Source organism: Trichechus manatus, unplaced genomic scaffold (assembly GCF_000243295.1).
Source record: "Trichechus manatus latirostris isolate Lorelei unplaced genomic scaffold, TriManLat1.0 scaffold00006, whole genome shotgun sequence".
NCBI classification, from domain to species: Eukaryota; Metazoa; Chordata; class Mammalia; order Sirenia; family Trichechidae; genus Trichechus; species Trichechus manatus.
This window is the reverse complement of record NW_004443942.1, coordinates 25,142,319-25,157,307: the sequence shown is the minus strand read 5'-3', so window position 1 is coordinate 25,157,307 and position 14,989 is coordinate 25,142,319. Positions and strand designations below refer to the sequence as shown.

At 43.1% G+C, this 14,989-nt stretch overlaps 1 protein-coding gene across 2 annotated transcripts in view; it reads left to right on the top strand.

Annotated features, from left to right (window-relative positions):
- Nucleotides 1-8,118: 8,118 nt before the first annotated feature.
- The window catches only part of FBXO3 (F-box protein 3), a 47,469-nt gene continuing 40,598 nt past the window's right edge, over nt 8,119-14,989 (top strand). For both annotated transcript variants that reach the window (XR_002825215.1, XM_004369775.2), the window contains exons 1-2: nt 8,119-8,243; nt 12,545-12,634. Coding sequence is in view for 1 of the 2 variants with exons in the window: in XM_004369775.2 (XP_004369832.1) it covers nt 8,140-8,243; nt 12,545-12,634 (194 nt within the window). In the remaining variant the exon portion in view is untranslated. The remainder of the gene's footprint in view (nt 8,244-12,544; nt 12,635-14,989) is intronic.

Sequence of the window (14,989 nt, the reverse complement as noted above, 5' to 3'; positions counted from 1 at the left end):
ATGAGAAGACTGCATTTTCTCTCCTCCTGGTAGGAAACATTGAGCCCTGGTGGCACAGTGGTTAAGAGCTACAGCTGCTAACCAAAAGTTCAGCAGTTCAAATCCACAAGGTGCTCCTTGGAAACCCTATGGGGGCAGTTCTACTCTGTCCTATGGGGTCTCTGTGAGTCGGAATCGACTCAAAGGCAACAGTTTTGGTTTGGTAGGAGACATTGTTTGACCGCACCCTCAGCCCACCATTTTAGAAGACACCAACAGGGGCACTTTAAACATATCCAATCATTGGGCTCACTTACTATGTCTCTAGAACATCCATAACAATTATATTGAACAAGAAGCATGGTCCAGACAAAAACAAAACAACAAACATTTGTTTAGCAAATTTCAGGAGTACTTAAAGTCTTTGCCTAAGGAGGAGGAGTCCCAGCAGACAGCTGCTGAAACTGCCTGTCAATCTCTTACATCCACTCCAGGTTTAGCCATGGGTTTGTCTGTAGTTTTTGCTCCACAGAAACAGCTAAATCCATTCCAGAGTTTTACATCAGCTCATCAGCCTGGCTGCCTTTCTGAGCAGCAGTAGCAGCCCCTAATCTCTTTGGATCCCTATAATTTTATCTTCTTCCTTGCTTTCAGCCATAAAGCGTAACTGTACCCCTGAATTTTCCTGGGCTCTTGCAAGGTGGCCTCCTTATTACCTATCACCAGCAGCCTCACGGCCCAGAGTTCTTCTTTTGGGTAACACATTTGCTTGAGGGAGTTTGTGTCTGGCCGGCCCTTCGTGGCTCCCCTCCCCCCTCATCTTCTGGGCTGTCAGAGGCTGGGAAGCCCCAGCGCAAGTAGGAGAGCTGACACCAGGGCTTGTGCTGTCCAGTCACGCCCTCCCTGGGACCTGACAGGATCCCCTAGGAAGGAATGTTGCCTGTCTTGGGGAGGCCCAGTCAGACAAGGTCATTTTCAAAAACACTTCGCACTGAGAAGAAGTGGAGTTTGACCTTCATGTAACTGCCATTCAGGAGGCCAAGACCACCAAATGTCTATGTTATAAATACAAATGTGGGGTTGGGGGGATGGCTACAAGCAGAGAAGGTAGAGAGTGATCACGACTCTCTCTACCCATCCACCTCTCATCCCAGCTCCCAGTTCTCATTATCCTACAGAGAGATGCCCCTAGGCTATGTGTCTACAGCTATACTGGACACTTCCCAGAAAGCAGTCAGGAGAGAGACCCAAAACTACAACCAACGTTTTACATATGGGGGTGGTGGTGGCATATTTAGGCCACCATTTAGCAGGTGCCTCTAGAGCTCAGAGGAGCCCTGGTGGCACAGTAGTTAAGCACTTGGCTGCTAACTGAAAAGCCGGCGGTTTGAACCTACCAGCTGCTCCACTGGAGAAAGATGTGGCAGTCTCCTTCCATAAAGATTTATAGCCTTAAAAACCCTGCGGGGTAGTTCTTTTCTGCCCTATAGGGTCACTATGAGTGGGAATTGACTCAATGGCAACGGGTTTTTTTGCGTTATAGAGCTCAGCATCTGGGGACACTGTCCTTCCACCGGGCTAACTCAGATCTGCTGAGGCAGCTAGTTGCTAAACCACTAAAACACGTGGGGGTGGGGAGGATGAGTCTTCAGGGCCGTTTGGATTTGTCTCCTCAACCAAACTGCGATGGAGTGTATTTCTCACCTTCTAAAGAGCAATTGCATCAAGAGCAAGAACAGCACAGTGGTCATCTCAATCTCTCACAATACCGAGACCAGACCTTGCGCGTGATAGGGTATGAATTTGTGTCTGAGGGATCTCTACTTGAACAGCTGATGGGAACCGTGAAGGCAATGAAGATAAGATGTGACTACCTAGAGGTCGGGTGTTGTCTACTAAGAACTACTTGCCATATATATACCAAGATGACACTGGGGTTCTAACAAGAACCTGTAAGTATATTTATTTCTCAAGCATCATCCATCTCTATTCCTGAGAAAATGGAGAAACTCTTCTTAAAAATTTCACACATGAGCTCTTCTTTCAGAACTTTGTGCTGATCTACTACATTAATCATAATGGCAAATTAATACTGTGCTGTTTGAGTGAAATTCTCCTATGACCTTTAGAGACCAGCCTCCAGAACAAATAACAGATTTTGAGGGACTGTTTCTCCCACCCAGGCCCAAGGGCTTTGGAGCCCTCTCCCTCAACCTTAGTCCATGGAATTCGAATAACCTAGTCCTGGGCTTCCTCTTCTCACCCCTTTTCCAGCCATGATTGGAGATGGGATGGTAGCAATGGGAAGCCACAACCCAGGAAAGTGCTTTCCTGGAGCCTATCCACCTGCATTTCTCCCCCTAACTTCTCCACCTGCCTTATATGATGTTGGGAAGAAAAATGGAGCTTAGGTTGAGGCCACCTCCCTAGGAAGGCTTGTGCTGTTGCAGAAGGGGCTGGCAATCCTATGGCATTCTCCAAGGTGGTAAGGTAGCCTAGGAAAGGGGCTAAGGAGGGTGGCAGGAACTCTGAGCCCAGCCATGTGGGAGAAGGGAGTCCTCCACCTGGGCAGCTCTTCTGGAGTTCTGGGGGAAAAAATAACCATTTTAAAAAATACATGAAAACATGTATTTAAGAGTGCACAATTTTCCTTTTGCCTCAGGCTCCAATAGGGCTTGTATAGCACTGTGGGATCCTATTGTTAATACTTTGTTTGTCATGGAATTTTTGCATTAATTTTGATTTTATAAAATATTGTATTAAAGCATTTATTTTGATTACTGAGGTTTTTTTTTGGTACCCTCTTAAATTTTGCACCCAAGGCAAGTGCCTCTCTTGCTTCACCATAATCTTGGCCTGAGAGTACAGTAACTTTATATAGTACTTTTGGTCTTCTTCATTAGGTCATAGCTGGCCCAAGTTCAAAGGAAAAGAAAGTGCAATAGGATAGCAGAAGCAGTGTACATAAAACTCCTACCAGCTTTTGGATTTAAAACAAATAATTCGTTTGAGAGAGAAATAGAGATAAGCATAACTTAGGATTAAATGGTCGCTATGCGTTGGAACCGACTCGACAGCACCTAACAATGACAACAGGATTAAATGCTTTTATAAGCTTTTACCTAATGGAGCACAGTTCTACTCTGACACACATGAAGTGACTATGAGTCAGAGTGGACTCTATGACAACTGATTGGGTTTTTGCTTATATAAACAGGTATGGTTCTCTTGTAAACAGAAAACACTGTTCTATCTTCACTCATCCATTCAACCTGAATTTAAACTTTCTACTTGTCAGGTGTCATGCTAGGCCCTGGGGCTACCAGAATGAACAAGACTGAGAGTTTACTTTTTGGTGAGAGAGACAAACAAGGAAAAACAAATCTGAATCCAATCTGATTGTTGTTGTTAGGTGACATCCAGTTGGTTCCGACTCACAGCGACCCTATGTACAACAGAAAGAAACACTGCCTGGTCCTGTACCATCCTCACAATCGCTGTTATGCTTGAGCCCATTGTTGCAGCCACTGTGTCAATCCATCTCTTCTTCTTTTTCACTGACCCTCTACTCTACCAAGCATGATGTCCTTCTCCAGGGACTGATTCCTCCTGATAACATGTCCAAAGTACATGAAACAAAGTCTCATGATCCTCACTTCCAAGGAGCACTCTGGCTGTATTTCATCCAAGACACACTTGTTTATTCTTCTGACAGTCCATGGTATGTTCAATATTTTTCACCAACACAACAATTCAAAGTTTCAATTGTTCTTTGGTCTTCCTTATTCAGTGCCCAGCTTTTGCATGCACATGAAGCAACTGAAAACACCATGGCTTGGGTCAGGTGCACCTTAGTCCTCAAAGTGACATCTCTGCTTTTCAATACTTTAAAGAGGTCTTTTGCAGCAGATTTGGTCATTTGATTTCTTGACTGCTGCTTGCTTCCATGGGCATTGACTGTGGATCCAAGTAAGATGAAATCCTTGACAATTTCAATCTTTTCTCCATTTATCTTGATGTTGCTTATTGGTCCAGTTGTGAAGATTTTTGTTTTATGTTGAGATGTAATCCTTACTGCAGGCTGTAGTCTTTGATCTTCATCAGTAAGTGCTTCAAGTCCTCTTCACTTTCAGCAAGCAAAGTTGTGTCATTTGCCTTACGTAGGTTGTTAATGAGTTTTCCTCCAATCCTGACGCCACGTTCTTCTTCATGTAGTCCAGCTTCTCGGATTATTTGCTCAGCACACAGATTGAATAAATATGGTCAAAGAATACAACCTGACACACACTTCTCCTGATTTTAAACCATGCAGCATCCCTTGTTCTGTTTGAAGGACTGCCTCTTGGTCTATGTACAGGTTCCACATGAGCACAATTAAGTGTTCTGGAATTCCCATTCTTCATAATGTTATCCACAATTTGTTATGATCCACACAGTTGAATGCCTTTCCATAGTCAAGAATACACAGGTAAACATCCTTCTGGTATTCTCTGCTTTCAGCCAGGATCCATCTGACATCAGCAATGATATATCTCTGATTCTATGTATACTCTTATGAATCTGGCTTGAATTTCTGGCAGTTCCCTGTTGAAGTACTCCTGCAAACACTTTTGAATGATCTTCAGCAAAATTTTACTTGCATGTGATAGTAATGATACTGTTCAATAGTTTTCACATTCTGTTGGATTGCCTTTCTTTGGAATGTGCACAAATATGGATCTCTTCCAGTCGGTTGGCCAGGTAGCTGTCTTCCAAATTTCTTGGCATAGACAAGTGAGCACTTCCAGCACTGCATCTGTTTGTTGAAACATCTCAGTTGATATTCCATCAATCCCTGCAGTCTTGTTTTTTGCCAATGCCTTAAGTGCAGCTTGGACTTCTTCCTTCAGTACCATCGGTCCTGATCATACACTACCTCCTGAAATGGTTGAATGTCGACCAATTCTTTCTGGTACAGTGACTCTGTGTATTCCTTCCATCTTCTTTTGATGTTTCTTGCACCGTTTAATATTTTCTCCATAGAATTCTTCAATATTACAACTTGAGGCTTGAATTTTTTCTTCAGTTCTTTCAGCTTGAGAAATGCCAGGTGTGCTCTTCCCTTCGGGTTTTCTATCTCCAGGTCTTTGCACATGCCATTATTACACTTTACTTTGTTTTCTTGAGCCACCCTTCGAAATCTTTTGTTCAGCCCTTTGACTTCATCATTTCTTTCTTTTGCTTTAGCTACATGACGTTCAAGAGCAAGTTTCAGAGTCTTTCCTGACATCCATTTGGTCTTTTCTTTCTTTCCTGTCTTTAATGACCACTTGCTTTCTTCATGTATGATGTCCTTCCACAGTTTGTCTACTCTTCAGTCATTGGTGTTGAAAGCATCAAATATATTCTTGAGATGGTCTCTAAATTCATGCGGAATATACTCAAGGTCATACTCTGGCTCTTGTGGACTTGTTCAAATTTTCTTCAGCTTCAGCCTGAACTTGCACGTGAGTAACTGACAGTCTGTTCCACAGTTGGCTCCAGGCCTTGTTCTGACTGATGATATTGAGCTTTTCCAGTGACTCTTTCCATAGATATAGTCGATTTGATTCCTGTGTATTCCATCTGGCGAAGTCCACGTGTATAGTCATTGTTTATGTTAGTGAAAAAAGGAATTTACAATGAAGAAGTGTTGGTCTTGCAAAATTCTGTCATGTGATCTCCAGCATTGTTTCTATCAGCAAGGCCATATTTTCCAACCAGTGTTTCTTCTTTGTTTCCAACTCTTGAATTCCAGTCAACAGTAATTATCAATGCATCTTGATTGCATGTTTGTTCAATTTTAGACTGCAGAAGTTGGTAAAAATCTTCAATTTCCTCATCTTTGGTAGTAGTGGTTGGTGCAAAAATTTGAATGATAGTCATATTAACTGGTCTTCCTTGTAGGCATATGCATATCATCCTATCACTGACAGCAACGTACTTTAGGATAGTTCCTGAACTTTTCTTTTTGACGATGAATGCAACACCATTCCTCTTCAATTTGTCATTCCCAGCATAGTAAACCAGATGATTGTCTGATTCAAAATGGCCAATACCAGTTCATTTCAGCTCACCAATCCCTAGGATATCGATCTTAAGTGTTCCATTTCATTTTTGACGACTTCCAATTTTCCTAGATTCATACTTCATACATTCCACGTTCCTATTATTAATGGATGTTTGCAGCTGTTTCTTCTCATTTTGAGTCGTGCCACATCAGCAAATGAAGGTCCTGGAAGCTTGACTCCATCCACATCATTAAGGTTGACTCTACTTTGAGGAGGCAGCTCTTTCCCAGTCATGTTTTGAGTGGCTTCCAACCTGAGGGGCTCATCTTCCTACACTGTATCAGACAATGTTCCGCTGCTATTCATAAGATTTTCAATTTGATTAGTACTCTAAATACGTGCACAAATAGTTTGGAAGTGCAGAGATACAGGCAGAGTTTTTGTTTTGTGGGGTGGGGGTAAAAGTTGTAAGTATTAAACAAAATCTTAACTATAAAACATTTGTGGTACAGTGAATTGAGGAAATGGAAGTTTATTGTTTTGATTTTTTTTTTTTTTTTTTTTGGTGGTGAGAATCATTTACACTTTTCCAAACAGTTTGGAGAAATTTTCTCCAGGATGTGTAAAAGTTTGGAAAATGTAGCGACAGGTGTATGCATAGGCCTGGAAAATGAACATTAATTGAGTATCTAGCAGGCACTTACACAAAGCTGCATTACCATCCTTAAACCATCGTAAGAGCGGTCATTTTTAGAGATGAGTAAACAGGCTCATACAAGTCAGGCATAGTTAACTAGCTCATCTTCTCATTCCTAGTAAAGGAAATGACAGGTGTGTGAAGTCCAGGTCTGCCTGGACTACCCAAAGATCCAGAGAAAGCAATAGAAAACAATAAATCAGCAAGTGATAACATTCCTTAGTTCACAACCCATTACACTTCTCCCACTCCCATTTTAATACCACCCTAGGAAAGATGAAGAGCGGCCATTACCTGCCTCAGTTACACCCACTGTGGTCTCAGTTCATCCCTTCACACCCAAGGTATTCACCCCGGGATCTAACCCCTGGAAAATAAACTAGCAAATAGAAAAATAATGAAATAAATCCTTTTAAATGCACGTTGCATTGCCCCCAAAAACCCATTGCTGTCAAGTCAATTCTGACTCATGGCGACCCTATAGGACAGAGTAGAACTGCCCCAATAAAGTTTCCAAAGAGCACCTGGTGGATTTGAACTGCCAACCTTTTGGTTAGCAGCCAAACTCTTAAACATTATGCCACCAGGGTTTCCTGCACTGCCCTACTATGCAGAAAAATCATGACGACCAAATTGAGTTGCTGACACCCAGACTTAGCTGCTAAGACGTCCATGTACATACCTTATTTGGTGGGTATGACTATGCCTTCGACACTTGTTTCTCCAGTTCGAGGTTTGGAAAAAGAGCCTTCCTTCAGCTTGCAGTTTGGAAAAAGTCATCCGCTGACGCCTCTGGGTCATTCCCAATCCTGCCCCTACTGAGCTCTGCTGTGTATGAGGGACACTTGGGCCCAGGGAGGCTGAGAGAAGGAAACTAGGGGTTTGTGGACCGGAGAACGAAAAGGTGCGATAGGTTTTGGAGTCAAAGGCGGGGAGGAGTCAGTGTGAGATTTAGAGCCAGGCTTCTTTCTCCCGCTAAACGGCTGGGTTCGAACAGCCGAATTTTCGGTTAGCAGCGAGCGGTTTAAAGCCACCTGGGCTCCTTCGAGAATACCTAGGTGTAAAATTTCGGATGAGGACCTGGGCGGACCGGGGCAGACGATTTGGCCACAAAAGGTGGGGAGGGGGGAGCGGGCTGGACAAATTTAGGAACGGAAAGACAGGAAAACTCGGAAGATTTGACGGGGGAGGACGAGCGCAGCAGGCAGAATGCCGGCTGCGCTGCGAGGCCGGGATTAGAGGCAAGCAGCTCCTGTCTCGCTGGCAACGGGCCCAAGGTGCGGTGGGCGGAGCCTTCCCGGGAACCGCCCTCTCGGCCTGTTCTGCGGGCGGGGCTGGCCTGGCGGTTACATAACAAACCTGTGCAAGCAGCCTGGGAGCTGCTCGGGCGGGGGCGGGGCGGGGGCGGGGCCAGGCCTGCAGGGGCCAGGCAAGATGGCGGCCATGGAGACTGAGGCAGCACCTCTGACCCTAGAATCGCTGCCCACAGACCCGCTGCTCCTCATCTTATCGTTCTTGGACTACCGCGACCTAATCAAGTAATGGAACGACACGGATGGCAGGGGTGGGAGCATGTGGGGAGAAACCGGTGAGGCAGGAAGTAATGAGGTCCGGCCTGCCGACAGTATCTCGACTCCTGCGGCAGCCAAAAGGTGACGCCCGGGCCGCCCTTATCCTGCAGAGCCATTCTGGGGGCCCAGACGAGACGGGGGTGGAAAGGGCCTCGCCCTGAGGTATTCCTCCAGTCTAGGGCCCAGGCCTGAGTAACGACGCGAGCCTTCTCTCCCAGGCCTCGGCGAGGCCTAGTTGCAAGGGAGGGAAGTGCTGCTCCCTGGTGCTACTCCGCCGCGCCCCGCGGACCCCAGCGCCCTGTACCCGCTGGCCTCCGCCGCTGTCTGGGCCCAGCCTGGCCGCTTTGGAAAAGCCCCTGGCCGGGCCGAGCTTTTTTCAGCCTGGTTTTCAGGCCTGCGGAGTTTGACGTTGAATTGGACAGGTGGGGCTCCGGAGAAAAGGAACCAGGCGACCCCCTAATACCCCCGCCCCCAGGTGCGACTTTCTGCTGCACCATAATCTCTGGCAGGGCTCACTCTCGGACTTCTACTCTTGAGAATTGTGTTTTGCCTACAGTCGTCTTCACAGTTGGATGTTGGATTTTGTTTTTTTGGTACTGACTTTCGGTGGTGCGATACAGGTCTTCTCACCTGTGCATTTTGGTTTTCCCACCTTACAAACATTTGTTCCAAAAATAAACACCGGTTGCTGGTGAGGGTGGTTAAATACCCAGTTTTTTCAGAGTTTGGAATTGTCTGTGACGGTGGAAGAAATGTCCGTGATGGTGGAAGAAATGACGCATCCCTCCCACCCCTCAGGTGTCAGGACTGTTTACAGTCTTGACAGCTGATAATATGGCTCTGAGTTTCTTGTGCAATCCCGTGTACTTGCAGAGGAGAAAAAATCGCCCTCTTAGGATAGGTAGGCAAGATTGAGTTGGTTGTTGTTTTAAGTTATCCTGGATTCTAGCCCCTGGAGGATTGTGCTGTATGTATTAGAATTAGAAATACAGACTTCTTGGAGTTACAGGTAGCTTTTGTTGGCCCAGGTGGTAACAGAGGGATAACCCGAGTTTCTGGCTGCTACCTGTATTAGTACCTTGTAACACTTTCTTTTTTTTTAATCCTGAAGAATATGTTTATCTCTACTCAGTTTTTTCCCAAAGCAGAGAACCAACGTTTATCTTTTCTTTGGGAAAGGCAGTTACAGCTGCAGACTGTTTTCTTTTGAAATTTTCTGTTGCTGTAGCCTGTTACAATCTAACTCTCCACACTTATAATTCATGAGCTACATTGCTGTCAGAGTGATTTTTCTAAGACAGATTAGGCTCTGTCATTCTCCTGCTTAAAAACTTATGCTGCCCCCTTGTTGTTTACAGACTCTTTAACATAAACTTCCAGGGGCACTTAAAACCTTTATTACCTGGCTAATCTAAGGCCTTTCAGGCCTTCTTTTCCGCTACCATATTTACACTGTTTACTCTTACCAAATCAGACCTGGTGCCAGCATTCCACACACTTGTGTTCTTTAGTTCTGCAGCTAAAGTTCTTGACTCTGTCTGGAATGACTGCCTGCCTCTTCTCAACCTGGCAAGATAGAACTCCTTTGCAACCTTCTCTCCTGACTTCCCTCCCACCTTCTTTCCTCTGCAGAATATATTTGCCATGCTAGATGGATAGTGCACTTCTTGAATGCAAGGGCTATCTTGTTTATCTTTGTATTCATTTATTAAAGTTTTTTTGTTTTGGACTGCTTGCTGTGTGCCAGCCTATTAAATGTTAGGGATACAATAGTGAACAGGATAGACAAGGTCCCTCTCATGGAGCGTATAGTCTAGTGGGCAAGATGGAAAAACAAGTAAACAAGTGCATAATTATAAAAGGTGCTAGGTGCTATGAAGGAAATAAGCAGATTCCTCTGGTAAAGAATGGGAAAGGGAAGGACAGACAATCAAATTCAAATTGGAAGGAGCTGCCATAGATGAAGAATAGCGTAGAGCTGTCCTGCAGAAGGAACAGTGTGTTCAGAGTGGTTGGATTGTGGCATGGCCTTTTGGAGGAACTAGAAGGCTGATGTGGCAGGAGGTAGGGAGTGACTCACAGGCAAAGTGGCTTGCAGTGAGGCTGGCCAGATCATGCAGGAGCTTGTGAGCCACGGTGAGGAGATGAGATTTTATTTTAAATGCTTAAGGGAGTAATTAAAAGTTTTAAACTTAAATTTACTGTGGGAGTAAATTGAGTTGAATACCACTGTGTTTTATCCAGAGAAAAGTTGCCAGTTTATACTGCCACTTCTTTCTTGCACCATACAGCCCAGCTTTGTCAAGTGTCCAGCTCATTGCTAAGCCCTGGCATTTTTGGTACATATTTGCTGAACTGGTTTGGATTGGACTGGATTGGCCCATTGGGATCATCATATAATATTTGCTGCACAGTTTGATTTTGAAATTGCATGACGCCTTCTTGCCAGGGTGTTTTATTGTGTAGCATTCTCAGCCAGGGCTTTGAACTGGCTTGTTCCGTTTTGAACCCCTGCTGAGAATTTGCATTTTCACCCCCAGATATACTGAATCATAATCAACAGTTTAACAAGATCCCCAGGTGATTCTTATGTATAATAAATTTTGAGACCCACTGCTCTACTAGTGGTTCTCAGAATTGGTACCCAACCAGTAGTATTAGCATCTGGGAACTTGTTAGACTTGCAAATTCTCAGCAGGGGTTTGAAGCTCTGGTCTCAACCCTCACTGTGCATCAGAATCACCCGTGGCACTTTTAAAATATGCAAATGCCTAGCTGTCACCTCAAGCCTTCAGAATCAGAATCTCTAGAACAGTAGTTTTCAACCTTAATTGAGATTATTCCAGAGATTCTTTTATGTTATTTAACTGCTAGGGAAGGAGAAGAAGAGGGGTCAAGGAAAGAGGGAATGGAACCTGAATTCACAAAACCAGAGGGATTCCTATCTTTACAAAAATTAGTTTGAGCATCTGCTGAGCTTGGCAGAAAAGGATGAGGATGAGATTCGAACCCCTGCTGAGAATTTGCATTTCTAAGAAGTTCCCAGGCGATGCTAATGCTGCTGGTTAGGGAGCGGGGCCAATTCTGAGAACCACAACTAGAGCTGTGGTTCAAAAATTTTAATATACCTAAGAGTCACCTGGGGATCTTGTTAAACTGTAGATTCTGATTCACTACATCTAGGGATAGACATGCAGGAGCTTCCTATGTGGATAGTCAAACCCAAACCAAACCTATTGCCATCGAGTCAGTTCCAGCTCATAGCAACCCCATAGGGTTTCCAAGGCTGTAAATTTCTACGGAAGCAGACTGCCACATCTTTCTCTCATGGAACCGCCGGTGGTTTTGAACCGCCAGCCTTTGGTTAGCAGTTGATCGCTGTAACCATTATGCCACCAGGGCTCCTTAACAGTAGTCAAAGCAGGTATTTTTACTACTGTTTACAGGTGAGAAAAACTGTTAATTGATTAGCTATTGCCCAAGTGAGATCTTTTTGAGCACCTACCTTCTATAACTTGTGATTCCTCTTTTGAAATGATAAACCATTTCCCTAAACTTTGGTTCTTCTTCTTGCCAAATTAATTATGTAGGGTAGTATTTACAAGATTGGAGTGCTATTGTGTAAGTAATCTCTATATAGTAAGAAAAGTGTTTGCTTCTAAAGTTCCGTGCTTTTGAGCTATACTAACTGGTATAGCCCTGATTAGTGAACCAGAACTGTTATGGATCTGACATCTTTCATAGGTGGACTCTCCAATAGTTGTTATAATTAAAAAGTGGTTTTGACTGCGATATTTCTTTTCTTCTTCAAGAAAAAAATCAAAACAAAACAAAGGGTCTGTAGATTTAGTAGCAAAGAAGTCTCACAGAACTTTAAAAAAAATCACTTTGTTTACATCTGAATAACATTTCTTCCTGTATGTAGAAATGACTATCAAGGTAATAAATGTAGGAAAGCTCCTTGATTTCAGATTAACCCCAACAGTATTATATAGTATAAACTTTCATATGAAAGTTGCAGTTGTAGAGGTTTCAGGGTTTATTCGTGAACTCAAATAGTTAAAATTTCACTACTCACAAGGTAGTTACACTAGCTAACATGTTAAACAGGTTCTAGAAAATATTGTTTTGCAATTATCAGGGTAAAAAATGGATAATACAGAAAAGCAAAAAGAATCAAATAAAGCTTTAAATTTAATTTTTAATCTTTGTTTTTAAATTATTTTTTTCTTCTCTTTCATACTTATCATGAATCTGGTTACTGCCAGTTGTTGCTATGTCAGTCGAAGACTTAGCCAGCTATCAAGTCATGATCCGCTGTGGAGAAGACATTGCAAAAAATACTGGCTTATATCTGAGTGAGTATGCTGGAAAATATTATTTTTTGATAGTAGACCCTTGGCTTCCATAATACTAGTTTGTCCTGATTCTTCTAATTCTTTAGCCCTTCCCCCCGTCTCCTTTGATGGCACTTCTTGTGCCTGCCAGTAAATGTCACTGTTCTCCAAGGTTCTGTCTTTGGCTGCTGCTCTTCTCACTCTGTGGACTCTGCTGCATTGATTGCTGTGGTTTGTAGTGACTACTTGTGTGTTCCTAACCCCAAGTCTGAAACTCCAACCCTGATAATCCCTGTTGAACTTCACACTTGTTTGTACAACTGTCTTTTGGACCTTTCCATTGGATGCCCTGCAGGGGTTCACTGAATTCAGTAAGTGTTAACAAATTTGACAGAACGAAAGTAAAAAATGTGACAGAATAAATAGAAGGTGGGAGTCGGAAAGGTAAAAGAAAGGTTATTATTAGTTGTCAAGTTGATTCAGACTCATGGCGACCCCAGGTGTGCAGAGAAGCACTGCTCCGTAGGGTTTCCAAGGCTCTGACTTTTCGGAAGCAGATCACCAGGCCTGTCTTCTGAGGCGCCTTGAGCGGATTCAGGCTGCCAGCCTTTCGGTTAGTAGTCAAATACTTAACCGTTTGCACCACCTAGGGAAACTTAAGAAAGGGTAGGGATGCTAATAATCTTTTTCTCAGATTGAGGGGAGTCCGGGTGGCAACTAAAGTTGATGGAGTAAGAAGTAGAGGTTTAAGTATATTATTTAAAGCTATAAGCTATCCAGTAAAACTAAAGATAACAGTTATCAAACATTGGAAAAAGGAAGAACAGGGAAGGGGGAATTTTAAGTATTGCTATATCCTCATTTTTCACTTTGGGATGATGGTAAATATAATTGATTCTCATTATTCATGGTAATAATAGTTATGTTCTATAAAGTTAACTGTAAACGCTGAATTAGTGAATACTGAACCATTGTTCCTGGGGGAAATACAGGGTTAGGTTCCTGCAAGCCTCTGGTCACAACATTTTTGTCAAAAAGTTAATACATAACTTTGTTTTTTGTGTTTCTATTTAAAAGGTGCCTTATTTAATATATGTTGTTGATTCATTATCATTGAATTCACTCCCAACAGCACTATAACTTATGCCTGAACCAAGTTTATCTAACACGCATATTTTCTCTGTAGGACAAATCACAGCCTTCTTACACTTAGGAACACTGGAGAACACTTCAACACTATGATTGGGGGGGGCATTTTAAACAGTGAAATCACCAACAAAAAGCACAAAAATGGTCTCGGGGGACATCTAGGTCAATTGACATAACAGAGTTCATAAGGAGAATATTCTACTTCCTACTTTGGTGAGTAGCATTTGGGGTCTTAAAAGCTTGCGAGTGGCAGTGTAAGCTACATCTATTGGTCCCCTCCCGACAGGAGCAAAGGAGAATGAAGAAAAGCAAAGACACAAGGAAAATATTAGTCCAAAAGACTATTGGACCACATGAACCACAACTTCCACCAGGCTGAGCCCAGCTACCACCACCGACTGCTCTGACAGGGATCACAATAGAGAGTCCTGGACAGAGCAGGAGAAAAATGTAGAACAAAATTCAGATTCACAAAAAAGATCAGACTTACTGGTCTGACAGAGACTGGTGGAACCCCTGAGACTATGGCCCTAGACACCCTTCTAACTCAGAACTGAAGCCACTCCTGAAGTCCACCTTTTAGCCAAAGATTAGACAGGCCTGTAAAACAATAACATGTGGAGAATGTGCTTCTTAGTTCAGTCAGGTATACAAAACCAAATGTAACACCTGCCCAAAAGCAAAGATGAAAAGGCAGGAAGGGACAGGAAAACTGGACTAATGGACACGGGGAACTCACAGTGGAAAGGGAGAGAGTGGTGACACATTGTAGGGACTGTAACAAATGTTGCTAAACAACCTATAAATTTTTTGAATGAAACCAATTTGGTCTGTAAACTTCCACCTAAAGCACAATAAAAAAATAAAGTGGGTTATTATTCCCTAAAAAAAGAAAAAGAACTGGAGGCATAAACATTTGGAATTACACAGATACATTCCAGAAATAACTAAAGTTTCCTTTGAGGAGTTGCACTGAGAATAGGAGACTAGTTTTTCATCATAAGTTCTCTGGTATTGTTTGGTTTTAATAATATAAATATATATACAGAGAAAGCGCCCTGGTGGCGCAGTGGTTAAGAGCTACAGCTGCTAAACAAACTATGGTACATACACACAATGGAGTACTATGGAACGAGAAAGAACAACAATGAATCTGTGAAGCATCTCATAACATGGATGAAACTGGAGGACATTATGCTGAGTGAAATAAGTCAATCACAAAAGGAC